The sequence below is a fragment of the Amblyraja radiata genome, chromosome 25, assembly GCF_010909765.2.
Source record: "Amblyraja radiata isolate CabotCenter1 chromosome 25, sAmbRad1.1.pri, whole genome shotgun sequence".
Classification (NCBI taxonomy): Eukaryota; Metazoa; Chordata; class Chondrichthyes; order Rajiformes; family Rajidae; genus Amblyraja; species Amblyraja radiata.
Genome location: NC_045980.1, coordinates 13277998 through 13297065, shown reverse-complemented (window position 1 = coordinate 13297065; position 19068 = coordinate 13277998). Strand labels below are relative to the sequence as shown.

The following is a 19068-nucleotide window of genomic DNA, read 5'->3' as shown; positions in this document are numbered from 1 at the left end:
TTGATCTGTCACCATCTCCAACACTTGTTAGTGTGTATGGCAGTAGCGTATTTCAAAAGGAAGGGTTTATTGCATTGATGTTGCTTCCAGTGAGTGGCTGGCTGCTATAATGTATGGGTTATCCCCTCCAACGCTTCTTTCTTTGAGCAATATTTTGAATTATTCCTTCATTTCCATTTACTGCACTTATATCATCATCCTAATTCACTTTGTGCTTTTCACAAAAGCAGGCCTACAGAAAATAGCACAGTACAACACAGAAGGAGGCCAAAGACACTCAAAAGGCTGGAGTAACCCAGGCAGCATCTCTGGAGACGAGGAATAGGTGATGCTTCCGATCGAGACCCATCTTGAGTCTGAAGAAACATCAACTATTCCTTTTATCCAGAGATGCTGCCTGACCCGCTGAGTTACTCCAGCCTTTTGAGCCTGTCTTTGGTTTAAACCAGCATCTGGGGTTCCTCCCTGCACAGAAGGAGGCCACTTGGGCCATCAGCATGCTAGCTCACAGGGAAATGCCATACCTCAGTCATTTCCCCCACAACCTATTCTCCCCACATTTCAATTAACTCCTTGCGGATTCTACCACTCGCCCACACGTCATTTAACCAGTTCCACAGTTCGCAACGATGTATGCCTCTTGGGATCTCGCCGTCCCCAGCCAACAATCAGCCTACCAAAGATAGACACAAAAAGCTGGAGTAACTCAACGGGACAGGCAGCATCTCTGGAGAGAAGGAATGGGTGACGTTTCGGGTCGAGACCCTTCTTCAGGGAACCACCATGCCTGAGGTCATCTGTTGCCGGCCCAGATTTGTCCTGGTTTTTTCCTGCTTCAAGATAACCCCCCCCCCCCACCCCTGCCCCCCCATCATCAATTTGAAGAAAGGTCCCGACCCAAAAAGTCACCTATCCATTTTCTAGAGATGCTCCAGAGAGCATTAATGGCATTACTTGCTCTCTATAGCTAGAGCATTAATCGGTGCATGGGTGACATGAGCCAAAGGGCCTGTTTCCATGCAAAGAGTTTAAAGAGGCTACTGATATTATAATTTTATATAAAATATATATAAAACCGTCAGTACTCGCTTTAAAACCATTGGGTCTCCTGTTCCCATTTTCCCCTTCAACTCAATGCCATTTCCAGCAGTTATTTGAAAATACAGAACCTCGTTTCCATCGCTTCATTTAAACTCTCAGGGACCTCCCACATCTCAAATAGTGCCAGTTAGTATCTATGTAACAAAGGTGTACGTACTCAATCTTTTCAACAGATCACCATTATCTTTCGTGCTCTGACTGTGCATAAATAAACATGCGAGTTGATATGATCATGGCTTGTTGGTTTTACTTCTGCACCCTGGAATTTTCTGTCAAGAAAAAGTGTACGTAATACAACGGAAGGTGCTGGTATTCAATAGTTACATGTTGCTAGTCACCATAAGGGAGCCATCTGCCGTTCAATTCATACCATTGAATCATAGAAACATAGAAAATAGGTGCAGGAATAGGCCATTCGGCCCTTCGAGTTAGCACCGCCATTCAATATGATCATGGCCTTTTCCACATATCCCTTGATTCCTTTGGCCTTAAGAGCTAAATCTAACTCTCTCTTGAAACCTCTATGTATAGCTCATGACATACAAAGCCTCCATCTCCATACAACAAGGTGCTTCTTATTCATGGATGCCTGGTGTTCAGAAAAGATGGAGATTTTTCCTCAGGACCTTCTTTAGAGGTTAATTCAGAGATACAGCATGAAACAGGCTCTTCAACACAATGAGTCCACACTGACCATCGATCAACCCTAGTTATTAATCATCGACTTTCACAACCTATACACTCAGGGCAATTTACAGAAGCAAATTAACCTACAAACAGACATGTCTTTGGGATGTGGGAGGAAACCGGAGCACCCGGAAGAAATCCACATGGTCACAGAGAGAACATGCAAACTCCACACAGACAGCACCCAAGGTCAGGATCGAACCCGGGTCTCTGGCGCTGTGAGGCAGCAAATCTACCAGCTGCGCACTGTGCAATAAAGAATTTGGCCTTTTTTACACTTGTATTGGGGTTATTGACATTGAAATATTTTTTGGTTATTATATATATAAATATTGCATTTACTGGCTTGTTATGCTGCTGCAAGTGTTGTGGTGCTGTAAAGCAACAGCCACACCAGCTGAACCACTGCGCTACCCATTATTAGTAATCGTCACTGTAATTTTTATTATTATGTGTGAGAACAATACATCGTCCACTGGAACAGCACGCTGAGTGTCGCCACGATCCGATGCAATTTTGCAACTTCTTTTTCTTTTATTTATTTATTTATTTATTAGAAGTAGACATATTATAAAATGTAGTTACATATTATAGTAAAAAAAACTTTTCATATACATCAGTCATACATTATTAAAATTTTCCATTATCAATTACTTCTGCTTCTAGTGTTTTTATTTTTTATAGAAAGAGGGAGAAAAAGAGGGTAGAAAGTTACAAATAAAAAAGAAAGAAAAAAAAAACACAACAGAAAAACAAGGGAGGTGGAATGGGTTACCTGTAATACGTCAATGGAGATAGGTTCGTAGGTTATAAAATATAGCTTTTCATCTGTTCCTGAGTTCAAGTTTCAGTTGGGTCCTCGTGCTGTGCCAATCTATCCCTTCAGATAGTTAATGAATGGAGCCCAAATTTTATGGAAAAGATCTTGTTTGTCCATTAAGACAAGTCTAATTCTTTCTAAGTATAGGGCCTCCGACATTTCCGTAATCCACATTTTAATTGTGGGGGTTGTAGGGCCTTTCCAAAATTTTAATATTAATTTTTCCCCGGTTATTATACTGTAGTTGAGGAAATTTCTTTGGTTTGTTGTGAGTGTTAAGCTTTGTTCTGATATTCCAAGTATTATTAATTTTGTGTCTGGGTCCAGTTTTGTATTAATAACCTGAAGTTATTTCAAAAATATCAGTCCAGAAATGTTTAAGTTTTATACAGTTTGCAAACGTATGTGTTAAATTAGCCTCTAGATGTAGACATTTATCACAAATAGGAGAGATTTGTGGGAAGATTCTATTTAGTTTTATTTTAGAGTAGTGTAATCTATGTAAGACCTTGAATTGTATTAAAGTATGTCTGGCATTTAATGAACATTGATGTATTTGTTGTAAACTTTCGTTGTAAACTTTCGTCCCACATATCTTTTGTGATAGGGTGGCCTATTTCATTTTTCCATTTGTATCTATATGGTTCGGACAATTTTGCAACTTCTAAGTCTCTGAACAGTCCAATCTACGTCTAAGGAGGTATGCCATTCTAATAGTGTGGCACTGGTTCCAAGGAAGTAGGAGTCAGCCCAGCAGCGCAAAGCCACCGCTCCTTTCAAACGCCACACCGTGCCAAAGAACATGTACAATCAGGCCATATTCACCTTTATGCTGTGATTCTGCATCACTCACTACGCAGAAATGAATTCAACGTTTCTGAATTATTCCAAGATGGGGAAAGTCTATGCATCAGTGTCAACAAGCTGGAAAGAGTGCAGGGGAAGATTAACAAGGATGTTGCCAGGGTTTGAGGACTTGAGCTACAGGGAGGGGTTGGGCAAGCTAGGAGTTTATTCCTTGCAGCGCTGGAGGCTGAGGGATGATCTTATAGAGGTGAATAAAATCATGGGGATAGATAGGGTGTGTGCACACAGTCCTTTACCCAGGATAGGGAGATCAAAAAACAGAGGATAGGCGGCCCAGTGGCGCAGCGGTAGAGCTGCTGTCTGTACAGAGTTTGTACATCCTCCCCGTGGCCACGTGGATTTTCTCCGGTATCTCCGGTTTCCTCCAACATTCCAAAGACTTACTGGTGTGTAGGTTAGTTGGCTTTGGTGAAAAATTCAAAATTATCCCCAGTGAGTGTAGGATAGTGTTAGTGTATGGGGACTCAGTGGGCTGAAGGGCCTAGTTCTCGAAAGTAAACTACAACTGGCTTAAGGTGAAAGGGCGAGAGTTAATAGGAACTTGAGGGGCAACCTTTTTCACTCAGAGGACGGTGGGCATATAGAACAAGCTGCTCGGGGAATAGTTAAGGCAGGTATGATAACAGCATCTAAAAGATACTTGGGGAGGTACATGGATAGGTGCAGAGGGACATGGGCCAAACCTGGGCTAATGGGAAAAGCTCTGATGGGACATCTTGGACAGCATGGACAAGTTGGGCTGAAGGGCCTGCTTCTGTGCTCTATGACTTGATCAATCAACACTCCCATTTAAGCTTCTGCTCGCCAAACCACAGTCGGTATGTGACAGAAGTGACAGCTCGCACGGTATTTAGGGAAAGTAGGTTGGTCAATAAATACATCAGGTGAAGGCATTTGTTCCCTCCATGGCAGCAAAAGGCAAAGCCAAGCACTGGCATCTCGTCAGCAATTTCAAACATTTCCCCAGTCAAGTCTATCTCGCGGCTCTGCAAGGGAGCTATTATCATTGAGAAACTACCCACTGCTTCACAAAAATTAATTTCACGCTAAACACAACACAGCGGGTCTCAGTGCCAGGCATATAAACATCTGTGGTAAGCCTTGAATGGTTCGATTATTCAGCGCCTCTTGTATAGATTGCTTGAAATAATCGTCTCATTAATTAGAATGCACAAAGCCCCATCACAATGTGTAAATATTAGTTCTTTGAAGCACAAAGTGGTGGATGACTGATGGGGGTGAATCAACGCGTGGGAATCCAAGGAAGATGGAGGCGGGCAGTGGAACTGGCAGGGCAACGAGGGTGGCAGAGGGGCGGAGAGGGAGGGAATGCAGGGGTTACTGGCACAGCAACGGGCCCTTCAGCCCGTTATGTTTGTGCCGAACATGATGTCTAGCTGAACGGAAGTGATCTCTTTGCAGAGAGGGCGAATGATTATTTTCTTCTTCAGCTCTCCAAGGCCTGGTTGCTGCCAGTGAAGTTTGTTTGAAAGGAATCTGGCAACCTGTCATGTAGAATCTGTAATATCTCTCGGCATCGATCGGAAGTTTTAGAGGTACAGCGCGGAAACAGGCCCTTCGGCCCACCTAGTCCGCACCGACCAGTGATCTCGTACACCAGCACTTTCCTACATACTAGGGACAATTTACAATTCTTACCAAAGCCAATTAACTTACAAACCTGTACGCCTTTAGAGTGTGGGAAGAACCCCAGGGAAAACTCATGTGGTCACATGGAGAACGTACAAAACTCCGTACAGACCAGCACCTGTAGTCAGGATCGAACCCGGGTCTCGGGCGCTGTAAGGCAGCAATTCTACCGCTGTGCCACCGTGCCGCCCAGCTGCTGAACATTAGTGATGATGTTATTGCATCATAAGAGCATGGTTCACTTAGTTCAGTTTAGTTTATGGTCTGTTCTGTGGGGTGTTCTGTACTAACCAGGGGACGGTGCTTATGTATGGCGATAGTCTTATTGATCTGTACGCAAAAAGATGTATTTCATGGTACACGTGATAATATTGAAACCGTTGAACCAGTGAAGAAGGCCCCAAAACACACTTTCCCCCATCAGCAGTGGTGTTGGTCACAAGAGTTGGGATGTCATATTAGGCCGCACTTGGAGCGTTGTGTGCAGTTCTGGTCACCGCACTATATGAAGGACGTTATTAAGCTAGAGTGGGTGCAGGAACCTCCCTGGAGATCTTAAACAGCTGTTTGCCCCAGTTCAGTAAAGTAACCGTTCTAATTATGTACCTTAATTTTGTGCACATCACCTGTTTTGTTGAAAATGTAACCGTATGAAGATAATGGACAATAGGTGCAGGAGTAGGCTATTTGGCCATTCGAGCCATCGCACACTAAGAGAGGGAGTATCCACACTAAAGCATGAAAAGCTAAGCCATGCTTTAATAAAAGTCATTAATTAAAACTCAATGACTCTTATCTTAAGAGGCCAAGATGAGTGAGCGTTTATTTTTTTCCACAATTTTCAACCCACGTGTGTTTCGTTTAGAGATATAGCAAGGAAACAGGCCCTTCGGCCCGACGAGTCCATGCCGACCACCAACGATCACCCCATACACTAACTCTATCCTACACACTATGGACAATTTACAGAAGCCAATTAACCTACAAACCTGCATGTCTTTGTAATGTGGGAGGAAGTTAGAGCACCCGGAGAAAACACTACCACAGCACCACTGTGCACTAAATACATTTTGCTAAATATCAAATTTCATAAACTTTACAGAATTCGGCCATTTCAATGAGGAAAATAAAATATTGGCAGCGTCTGTGGAGGGAGAAACAGAGTTCATATTTCATGGAAACAGGCTCATTGGCCCACCGTGTCCAAGCCGACCACCTGTTCACACTAGTTCTATGTTATCCCACTTTTACATCCAGTCTCTACACGCTCGGAGCAATTTTACAGAGTGCCAATTAACCTACAAACCCACACGTCTTTGGGATGTGGGAGGAAACCGGAGCGTCCAGAGGAAACTCACGTGGTCACAGGAAGAACGTGCAAACTCTACACAGAGAGCACCCGAGGTCGGAATCGAACCCGTGGCCTTGGCGCTGTGAGGCAGCGGCTCTACCAGCTGCACCACTGTGAGTTTCCATCAAAATGGCAAGTCTCCAAATCTGAGGAAGGACATTATTGCCATAGAGGGAGTGCAGAGAAGGTTCACCAGACTGATTCCTGGGATGTCAGGACTGTCTTATGAAGAAAGACTGGATAGACTTGGTTTATACTCTCTAGAATTTAGGAGATTGAGAGGGGATCTTATAGAAACTTACAAAATTCTTAAGGGGTTGGACAGGCTAGATGCAAGAAGATTGCTCCCGATGTTGGGGAAGTCCAGGACAAGGGGTCACAGCTTAAGGATAAGGGGGAAATCCTTTAAAACCGAGATGAGAAGAACTTTTTTCACACAGAGAGTGGTGAATCTCTGGAACTCCCTGCCACAGAAGGTAGTCGAGGCCAGTTCATTGGCTATATTTAAGAGGGAGTTAGATGTGGCCCTTGTGGCTAAGGGGATCAGAGGGTATGGAGAGAAGGCAGTTACGGGATACTGAGTTGGATGATCAGCCATGATCATATTGAATGGCGGTGCAGGCTCGAAGGGCCGAATGGCCTACTCCTGCACCTAATTTCTATGTTTCTATGTTTCTATATGAATGGTGAGTGTACTCGATGATACATCCACTGATCCCATTTTGTTTTTTGATGCCAATTGACACTGAATTTGGAGTTAACTTCAGCTTAATGCTGCCAGACTTTCAATGGGAGAGAGGAACAGTGGGCTGCATCATGTTTGTCTTCATATCCAATGCGTGGAATCATTTCCAGCTGTGGTCTCCGGTGGTGACTGCTCTCAATCATAGTCTAAATGCCTCTGGCTAGATTAAAATTTCATTTGCAAGTTCATGCCTAATACCATTCCCTGGCATATTTGTTTAAGCTGTGGTTAAGTTTGATTTTACCCTCAGGAACATCAAGGAACTGACAGGGATGACATTTACACCGTATTGCTTCCCTCCTTTGGCACACTTGTGCACAGACGACACACACTTCAAGGGCAGGAGCTAAACATTGCAGATTTTGTTTCTGCCACCGTTAAGAATAATCAATACTTGTTTCCAGCAAGGATTCCAGCAAAACTACAAGATAATAAAAGACACAAAGTGATGGAGTAAAGGGCCAGTCCCATTTACGTGTCCTTGGCACGCAAATTACGCGACCTCGTGGTCGCGTTGAGCCGCGACGGTCCCGCGAAGGTCGCAGCCATCTGGAGCGCGTGTCATCATTTGAAGATGGACACAAAACTGGAGTAACTCAGCGGAACCGGCAGCATCTCTGAAGAGAAGGAATGGGTGACGTTTCGTGTCGAGACTCTTCAGTCTGAAAAGAAGGGTCTTGACCCGAAACGTCACCCATTGCTTCTCTCAAGAGACGCTGCCGGTCCCGCTGAGTTACTCCAGCTTTGTGTCCATCTTCAATTATCTTGGCCCCGCTCTGGGAGTAGAAGTGGGGGCGGATCCGGATCGCAACGACAGTGAGCCCCAGGCCGAGTTCAGCAATCGTTTGCCTGCTTCTGCTGCTGTTGGAGGTGATACGTTGCATCGCGCCAGGTTCTTGGGCCTGTCCTACTTTGGCCGTCAGTTCCGCGACAGGCCGTTGGCGCGCAAAGATTTTGTTCGCTACAAAAATTTCGGAGCCCCGCGCGATGTCGTGCACAACTACATACCCCTCCACGTTTCTCAGTGGGACCGGCCCCACGTGGCTATATGATGCCCGTGCGCCTCAACGCGACCACGGGGTCACGTAATTTGCGTGCCAAGGACACGTAAGTGGGACAGGCCCTTAACTTTGCGGGTCAGGCAGCATCACTGGAGAACATGGATGGGTGACGTTTCAGGTCGGGACCGTTCATCAGGCTTTTCAACCACAGAACAATAGTTGGTAGGCTATTTTTTCATAACAAAAAAATATATATTTTGAACCAAGGAATAACTTACCCAGTTCTTTATCAGATCAAAACAAAATTGATTAGGATTTCCTCATCACTGGTTCCTTTATTATCAGGTGTACTAAGGTACGGTGAGATTCTTTTTTGACATCAGCAAGATTGTTGCCATACTTAGCTAAGCACTTAATACATAGAAATAGCCCACTGAGATTACATGCAATATGGACGGCATGGTAGCGCAGCGGTAGAGTAGCTGCCTTACAGCGCCAGAGACCCGGGTTCGAACCTGACCACGGGTGCTGTCTGTACGAAGTTTGTACGGAGTTTGTACTTTCTCCCGTGACCTGCGTGGGTTTTCTCCAGGTGCCCCTGTTTCCTTCCACACTCCAAAGACGTACAAGTTTGTAGGGTAATTGGCTTCCGTAAAACTGTAAATTGTTCCTAGTGTGTGTCGGGTAGTGCTTGTGTACGGTGATTACTGGTCGGCGTGGACTCGGTGGGCTGCTTCCGCGCTGTGTCTCTAAAACAGGAAAAAACTAATGCTAAAGTCGCCAGGTTTTGGTGCCACCTGCAGCTGAGCATAAAAGCCCGTCGCAGCCGTCTCCTCCATCCAGTCATCCCGCAAACCTTCGTCCCTCTCCTCGCCCCTCACAGCCAGTACCCCACCCACCCAATTCCCCCCTTGCTTTCAATGGCTGGCAATTCAATGCCTCACATCTGATCTAAACATTTGAGAAAATGTTACCCTTTCTGCAAAATAGTCACACTGAAAGCGGAGAGAATTGCTTTGACAGAGGGACAAAAAAAATAATCGGATTCTAATGCTTCCTGCAGAAGGAGCTGGTTCTTATGGACCATATTCTAGCTATAATTGCATCAGAGCGATCTCAAGTTCTGTTAGAAAATTCTATTAAAATTATCTTGGATTAACATAACCTTGTTTCCTTGCTGGAAACAAGTATTGATTATTCTTTAACAGTGGCAGAAAACAGAATCTGCAATGTTTAACTCATGCCCTTTGAGATGTGTGAGTACCTCGTGCAAAAAGTGTGTCAAAGGACGGAAGAAACGAGATGTGTAGGAAGGAACTGCAGATGCTGGTTTAAACCGAAGATAGACACAAAAAGCTGGAGTAACTCAGCGGGTCAGGCAGCATCTCTGGAGAAAAGGAATAGGTGACGTTTCAGGACAAGACCCTTCTTCAGAGTCTTCAGCAGTTTCTTCCCAGCTACTATCAGGCTACTGAACCATCCTAGTTTAACCAGAGAGCAGTGCTGAACTATTATCTACCTCTTTGGTGACCCTCAGACTATCCTTGATCGGACTTTGCTGGCTTTATCTTGCAATAAACGTTATTCCCTTATCATGTATCTATACACTGTAAATGGGTTGATTGTAATCATGTATTGTCTTTCTGCTGACTGGATAGCCCGCAACAACAGCTTTTCACTGTGCCTCGGTACAAGTGACAATAAACTAAACTAAACTGAACTGAGTTACTCCAGCTTTATGTGTCTATCGTCGAGGGAAGCAACAAGGGAGTAAATGTCATTCCCTCACAGTTCCTAAGAGAAAAATCAAACTTAACTGCATGAATTTCTATTAAAATTACGATGGTTATTTAAAATATTGACTGAAATATGAATACCGTGCCTTACTCTGCAGTCTATCTGATTTCCTACGTGTTCATATCCTGGGTAAATATCAGTGAACCTGTAGATGGTGCTATCCACATAACATGATGTGACTAATTGAATTTAATGGGAATTCCTCTTAACATTGACATTCATTTTGAGATTTGTTACTATCTGTGTATCTTAATGTCCTGATGCTGAGCTAGATTAAATTACATAAAACCTGTTGAAGGTGAAGCACAACGTGTTGCTATGGTTCGTTCTCACAGCAATAAATGAGCGGTGTGAAGCAAACTGCCTTACAACCAGCATCTGCAGTTCGTTTTGTCTGCCTTAAAAGCAATACTGATTTTTTTCAAGCAAAACGCAAAGTGCTGGAATAACTCAGCTGGTCAGGCAGCATCAGCGGAGGGAATAGACTGGTGACGTTTTGGGTCAGGACCCTTCTTCCGACTGATTGTAGTGGGGGGGGGGGGGGAGTTGGAAAAGAGATGTGGAGGCAGAACAAAGCCTGGCGAGTGATAGGTGGATACAGCTGAGGAGTGTTTGCTTGGCAGAAGGGTAGAGTTAGTGACAAACGTTAGAGATGAGAAGGAGACTAAAGGGTAGATGCAAAGTGCTGGATTAACTCCGCGGGTCAGGCATGAGAAAAAGGATAGGTGACATTTCAAGTCGCCTACTCGCGGCCTCAGCTAGGTCGCGGAAAAATTTTCAGCATATTGAAAAATTTTCTGCGAGTAGAATTTGGTCAGCATATGTCTTTTTCACTCGTAGTGCAGTGGAATGGGGTCGCTATTTACATACAGGCACTCGAGGGCAGCCGTAGGCAATCTCCTTCGCTGACCGGCCATTTTGATTGGCTCATTGGAATTTCACGACCTAGGAAGACCCACCGGTAGGTAAAATGCCCGCTAAACTTTATTAAACTTTTTTAAAGTGTCTCCGCTCCTTCTCCCCCCCCCCCCCCTTTTTCCCCTTCTCCCCCCTTCTGTCTCCCTTCTGTCTCCTTCTCACTCCCCCCCCTTCCCCGCGCTCTCTAAAGGACTTACGGTACCCTGTGGCAGCTGTTTACCTTCCTCTTCATCGCGCAGACAGCTCTCGTCCGCTGTCCCTGGCCCCCACCTTCGCAGTGTGTGTGTGTGTGTGTGTGTGTGTGTGTGTGTGTGTGTGTGTGTGTGTGTGTGTGTGTGTGTGTGTGTGTGAGTGTGTGTGTGTGTGTGTGTGTGTGTGTGTGCATGGGCAGTCGGTAGATGCAGATCGCAGTTTGGTCAATCCAGCTTGTGGTTTCAACGCGGCTGGTCGAACGCGAGCTTGAAGGTCGAAGGCACTCTTCTGGACTCATGGATTAGGTTGCCCAAGTGGGACAGGCCCTTTGAACTCTATGATCTGGAAGGATCCTTCACATGTCCATCTTCCAATAAACACCCAGTCACAATACCTCATCACATGAATGATTTCAGAATATTACCAATGGCTGGCATATCACAGCACATCATGAACTGCAAGGTGAATGGCAATGGGTTCCAGGCACCAGCAGTCACATCTCTGGGACTTCCTACTCCTGAGCCGTGTTTAAACCCACTCAGCTCAGTGTTCATGCCACAACATTCACATCTTATCCACAATCCCGAGAGGAAACGCAGCAAATGTTTTCAAAAAATTACTCCTTCCTCGCTGATGGTTTCTCTTTCCAGCGGCATCAAGGTAATGGAAAGATTTTTATTGAACTAGAAGAACACGGTTTTATTTTGGACGAGAGTTAGAGCAGCAACAGAAGGCAGAAAGCATTTGCAGAGAATCATTTTCTAGCCTCGTTGCTCATGTGCAAGTGGAATAGTAACAATGTGTGAAACATTTTATAAATTCAGTCATTCTAAATGTATTAAAGATATCGCAATAGAATAGTAACAATGCTTAAGATATTGTATAACTTGAGTGATTCGTGCTGCACTCACTGTACTCACTCTCACTGATGCAATCATAAAGAAAGTACATCAACGCCTCTACTTCCTGAGAGGATTACGGAGAGTCGGTATGTCAAGGAGGACTCTCTCTAACTTTTACAAGTGCACAGTAGAGAGCATGCTGACCGGTTACATCGTGGCTTGGTACAGCAACCTGAGCGTCCAGGAGCGGAAAATAATGCAGAAAGTTGTAACCACTGCCCAGTCCATCATCGGCTCTGACCTTCCTACCATCGAGGGGATCTATCGCAGGCGCTGCCTCAAAAAGGCTGCCAGCATCATCAAGGACCCACACCATCCTGGCCACACACTCATCTCCCTGCTACCATCAGGTAGAAGGTACAGGAGCCTGAAATCTGCAACATCCAGATTCAGGAACAGCTACTTCCCCCAGCCATCAGACTATTAAACACAACTTCAAACAAACTATGAACTATAACATGTTGTTTAAGAAGGAACTGCAGTTGCTGGAAAATCAAAGGTACACAAAAATGCTGGAGAAACTCAGCGGGTGCAGCAGCATCTATGGAGCGAAGGCATAAATACAGGCAACGTTTCAGGCCGAAACCCTTCTTCAGACTGATCTTCAGTCTGAAGAAGGGTTTCGGCCAGAAACTTTGCCTATTTCCTTCGCTCCATAGATGCTGCTGCACCCGCTGAGTTTCTCCAGCATTTTTATGTACCTATGAACTATAACAACCTTTTGCACTTTATCTGTGTATTTACGTGTGTATATATATATTCTATGGTATATGGTCACACTGATCTGATCTGATCTGTATTTATGCCTAAAATATTCAGTCATGCTGCAGCAAAGCAAGAATTTCATTGTCCTATCTGGGACACATGACAATAAACTCTCTTGACGACTTGACTTGAAAATTGAGTTTTTTATACATTGCTACCTTGACCAACTACAGATTCTCCCCGACTTACGTAAGGGTGATGACCCGTAGACCCTTGCATATGATAGATGTTAGGTAAGTCGGAAACAGAAGTGCCACTGTGTATGTGTAAATTTACACAGAGACCACATGGGAACTCTGACGCGGAGACCATGGGGGAGCTCTGAGGTGGAGACCACGGGGCAACTCTGAGGTAGAGACTAGAGACTATGGTGGAGCTCCAATGTGGAGACAACGTGGGCGTCAGTAGGCGTAAAGAATTGCTTGCGTAAATGTACGTTTTCTTAAGTCGCCTATTACATAAGCCGGGGTAAGTAACGACAAAAAAAGCACAAACAAATTATATTATAAGAGAGAATTCCTAGCTGGAATATTTGCATCAATATCAGGTATTATGCGGTTTTTACGCAACATTCTTGAGCGGGAATGCCTCAACAACATGACAACCAGAATCAGAAAAGTTTTCCAACAAAGTCAAAAAGTTTCAATACAAACTTTCCTACCATGGCAAGAGGGACGATTTTGGTGATGTCCCTCTGACTGACGTGAAGCTCTGACACGGCCTTCTCCTGGTCGGCCTGCGAGGGTTTTCCAGGGTATTCCACCTGCCACATGATTCGCCGGGTCACCGACAGACTGCTGAAGTTATCCATTTCAAAGTCCATCTGCATTATTTCATAGGAAGCCCCGTCAATTCTGGAAAGCAAAAGACAATGTTAAGCATTCCCCAAGTAACTTTTAACAAGTATTCCCAAAATGGCAGGTATCTGACTCCCGAGTGACCACTGAGAGCTGATTTCAAACATGTTTTCAGAAATACAAGAAAAAACATAATGTTCATCAGTCATAGGAGCAGAACTAGGCCATTCGGCCCATCGAGTCTCCTCCGCCATTCAATCATGGCTGATCTATCTTTTCCACTCAACCCCGTTCTCCTCCCCGTAACTTTTGACATCCGTACTAATCAAGAACCTGTCAACCTCCGCTTTAAAACTACCCATTTGCCTCCACAGCCGTCTGTGGCAATTGATTCCACAGATTCACCACCCTCTGACGAAAATAATTCCTCCTCATCTCCTTTCTAAAGGTACATCTTTTTACTCTGAAGCTGTGCCCTCTTTGTCCAGGTGTCCCGGTTTCCTCCCACATTGCAAAGACGTGCAAAGTTTGTAGGTTAATTGACGTCTGTAAATTGTCTCTGGTGAGTAGCATAGATCTAGTTGGTTGGTCAGCATGGTCTCGGTGGGCCGAAGGGCCTTTTTTCACGCTGTATCCCTAAACTAAACTAAACTAAGCCAAGAACCAAGTCTGGAAGAAAGATTTATCTCATTTTGTTGTCTATGAAGCAAACTACTGAAAACCATGGAAGATAGCAGAGGGCGTGCAAGCGACTAAAATCCCCTGCATGCAGCAAGTTTGCTTTTTCATCTATCAGCTTTATCCAAGGTAGTGTAGACCCAAGAACCCACACCACCCTGGCCACACTCTCATTTCACTCCTGCCATCGGGGAGAAGGTATAGGGGTCCGAAAACTGAGATCTCCAGGTTCAAGAACAGCTTCTTCCCAACAGCCATCAGGCTCTTGAACACTACAATATGTTCAAGGAATGCTATGCTATGCTTAGAACAATCTACTGGCTTGGTTGTACTTTGGGATTTTGTGCACTAATATCGGGGTTTTCTATTTATTGGTTTTTCTTTTGTTTATTCTGTGTCTGCAACGGCATCGCGGAGGGGGGGGGGGGGGGGGAATGCATCCTCAGTAAGGATGGGAGAAAAAGTGATTTAATAATATATTTTGTGTTGAACAATATTTGTTTGACTTGTATAATGGTGGTGAATTTGTTTTGAATTATTTTGTACTGTGCGATATGATAGAACTTCATTTATCCCAGGAGGGAAATTGATCTGCCAACAGTCATAAAAACGCAAAATACATGAAACATGAAATTAAAGTGACGAGTGGAAAGGATTGGGAATGTACAAAGATTGGGGAGGTGGGGGCAGTCTCAGTCTACCCCACGACAGAAGGGAGAGGGGTTGTACAGTTTCATAGCCATGGGGAAGAAGGATCTCCTGTGGCGTTCTGTCCTGCATCTTGTACATATTATTGTAAATAATTGAATACATTATTTTTGGTTTAAATAAGTGGTGAAGCGGTGGCAGAGGACACCATGACTACGCTTGGCCAGGCCGACCCTGCAACATCGCCAAGGGCAACGGGCCTTCATGGTCAGGTTAAGAACTCTACACCTATAATAACTGGGACTTGAAAATGGCGGCAAACTGATGACTCTGTACACCGTCTCAGTGTATTACATTTGCTCTGTATCTGAGATGCACCCAAGTGCTAATACATAGTGATACTTGCACTGAGCTGCATACAAAACTGTGTACAAAAATGAATTTCACTATACCTCGGTAGTTTAGTTTAGTTTAGTTTAGAGATACAGCACAGAAACAGGCCCTTCGGCCCACCGAGTCTGCACCGACCAGCAATCCCACACATTAACGCTACAATCCCTACACACACTAGGGACATTTTTTACATTTACCAAGCCAATTAACCTGCAAGCCTGTCCATCTTTGAAGTGCGGGAGGAAACCGAAGTTCTCAGAGAAAACCCACGCGGGTCACGGGGAAAATGTACAAACTCCGTACGGACAGCACCCGTAGTCAGGATCGAACCCGGGTCTCTGGCGCTGTAAGGCAGGAACTCTACCGCTGTGCCACGGTGACCACTCGAGCATGTGATAAATGAAGTATCATTGAACCATTGATAAAGATGACAATCAAGCACTATTGACTTGCGGGATTACTTAATAGTTACAGTGGCATCTTCAAGCAAATCCTGAAAATGGGATCAGTAAGCTTTGCTGGGTAAAGGGCCTGTCGCATGAGCATGCGATTCCACGCGGCAAGCGCGACCTAATGTGGTCGCTTGAGCCGTACGGCCTCGCGGGGCCGGTCCCGCTTCGATCGCCGGAGCCGTATGGAGTTGTGCGGAGCTGGTCCCGACATCGCGCGGGGCTCCAAAAAACTGACCGTGTTCAAAAATTCCGCGCGGCAACGGCCTGCCGGCCCGCAGCCGCCTCGACGCCGTACACACCACCTCGACGGGCGTGCACAGCGTCTTGACGCCGTACGTCACGCGCGAACTTCCCGCGGACTTCGCTCGAACTTCATGTCACTAACTCGACCTCCGCGCGGCCCCCGCTTCCGGTTTGGTCCGGCTTGCCGCATGCAGGTCGCATGCTCGTGGGACAGGCCCTTTAGAATTTGCACCATTGTTCCATTAAATACGCTTGAAAGCAGAGCTCCACATAAAACCTTCGAGCAGCAACAAAATTGTCCAAACTTCAGTTCTTATTTCTCAAAAGTGTGCAAGTAGCTTAGACCATACATAAGTATTTTTTCTCAGATGATTATACTATAATGCTCAGACGTTCCTCCAGAAATTAGAAGAAACATTGCATTTCTTTACACAGTTCATAACCTCATGATATCCCCAAGTGCTTGACGAGGAATTTCATGCCTTTTGAAGTGTTCTTCTCACACCTGCACTTTGAAGCCATCTCCCCTCTGGCTCACCATTCGTTGTAAGATTTCCACAGCCGCTGATGTATTCAAACAAACACTCATCTCCATGTGTAGGAAGGAACTGCAGAAACCGAAGATAGACATAAAAAGCTGGAGTAACTCAGCGGAACAGGCAGCATCTCTGGAGAGAAGGAATGGGTGATGTTTCCGGTCGAGACCCTTCTTCAGACTCATCTCCATCTCTGGAGCTCTGCCCCCCCCCCCCCCCCCCCCCCCCATCCCTTAAAGCTCTGCTCTCTCTCACTCTGTGTATACTTCCTGCTACGGCCAAATAGCTTCCTCTTTCTCTTCTTCTAAAGCATGGGGAGCAGATATGATGGATCACATAAAACACTAACATCCCCTGTTCTCAGTCCCAATTTTAGAGTCAAACCACAAAGAGAAGGCATTCTCAGCACACTAAAGTTCCCTTCCTGTCTCCAGGAAGAGTTCCGACCCAAAACGTCATCTATTTTCTCCAGGGATGCTGCCTGTCGCTGGGTTACTCCTGCATTTTTTATCCATCTTTGTTGCAAACCTGCATCTGCAGTTCCTTCCTACCCATGTTCTCCTGAGATGCTGCCTGACCCGCCGAGTTACTCCAGCACTTTGTGTCTTTTTTTGAAGTGAGAAAGCTATTGCCATTGATCTTTCCTCATTGGGTTACAGAATGTTCATTTCTTGGCCACAGAAAATTAATCTGGCCTCAGTAATTCCTGGCCTGGTGTGACATCTCCCTGGAGATCTTTGCACTACTCATGCGGGATCAATGAGTCTGAGCTTGATTTAGTGCATTCAGTAACTCCATGAACAACAAAGAACCTGTGGAATCTAGACAACCCCAGTGGAATACAAATGAAAATGAAATATTAAAGCCTCCAGAAGCACTACAGGAGATTGTCGGCAATTAAGGAGCAAATCTTCCCTCATCCTCCATAAGGTGAACGGATCCAAGAATATCGTAGTGAGATTTGCTTCTGTCCCTTCTGCCGAAAAGTGGCAGTGATTGTAAATAATTAGCACATCCCACAGAAGGTTCCAAAATTTGGTTTAGTTTAACTATTTTAACTAAAATATAAACTATAAACTATTTTATATTTTAGTTGAAAATAGCAAAACTAAATAGGTTTAACTATGTTAGCTCTTCACACTGTGTTTATGATTTTCTGTTTTTGGATTGAATTCTGTTTTTAATTTGTGTCTCTGTGATGTCTTTTTTACCTGTTCTATTCCGATTATATGTTTTTATTCCGATTACTATGTAAGGTGTCCTTGAGATGTCTGAAAGGCGCCCATTAAATAAAATTTATTATTATTATTATTATTATGTCAAAATAAAATATATATTTTTATAAACTAAATATAAAAATTCATATTTCTTTTAAATATGATCCATGAGGTTTAGGTGTTATATTTAAACTAAATGTGAAATTATGACATCCCAAATGAAATTTCATAGTCACTAAATTACATGGCTTTTTGTGCACATCTATTCAATGGTGTGATTGTAAAATACTGTTTGAAACCAACCAGTAACAAGAACCTGTTGCCCAATGCTTTGATTTTGCAATCTTCTCATAGCCGTATTGACTTCTCACCACGCAGCAGCATTTCAGGAATTTATTTTCAGGGTTAATGTTCTAAATTGTTTTAAGAAGCTGACAAAACAGCATGCACTTAATAGCTTGATAAAGCATTCAATAGAATATAATCGTAAAATCAAATATAACATCGAATCAAAGACACTGCTGTGACGAACTGGTTCTCCACACTCTCTGGTAAGTATCACAGCCTCTTGAATCTCTGCCAAGCTCCATTTCATTGAATTATTTAGCATTGTGCCACAAGTCAAACTACAATATATACAAATGACACAATGACGGACAAATCTCAGAATAAAACAGCCTCATCAGACCCTCCCACGTGGACATCGCAGGCAGCTATTACAACCCATCTGTGAACAATACTCTTGCGTCTCTTTGACCTGTTACTTCTGCTATCTGCAGAGTGTCGTGTTCATAAGTTGAGGCCAGTTCATTGGCTATATTTAAGAGGGAGTTAGATGTGGCCCTTGTGGCTAAAGGGATCAGGGGGTATGGAGAGAAGGCAGGTATGGGTTACTGAGTTGGATGATCAGCCATGATCATATTGAATGGCGGTGCAGGCTCGAAGGGCCGAATGGCCTACTCCTGCACCTATTTTCTATGTTTATATGTTTCTATAAGTTCATGTGATAGGAGCAGAATTAGGCCGTTCGGCCCATCAAGTCTACTGCACAATTCAATCATGGCTGATCTATTTCTCGCTCCTATTCCCATTCTCTTGTCTTTTCTCCATAACCCCTGACACCTGTACTAATCAAGCATCTATCTTTCTCTGCCTTAATAATATCCATTGAGTTGGGCCTCCACAGCCTTCTGTGGCAATGAATTCCACAGATTCACCACCATCTGACTAGTTTTTCACATAGAGAGGTGTGAGTCTGTGGAATTCTCTGCCTCAGAGGTTGGTGGAGGCCGGTTCTCTGGATGCTTC

General features: G+C 44.4%; 1 protein-coding gene across 1 annotated transcript in view; it reads right to left on the bottom strand.

The window, feature by feature from the left end:
- Positions 1-19068, bottom strand: part of tmem132c (transmembrane protein 132C) — an 815186-nt gene that overhangs the window by 250809 nt on the left and 545309 nt on the right. Inside the window, exon 4 of the mRNA XM_033043184.1 lies at positions 13458-13650. Within this exon, the coding sequence (XP_032899075.1) occupies positions 13458-13650 (193 nt within the window). The remainder of the gene's footprint in view (positions 1-13457; positions 13651-19068) is intronic.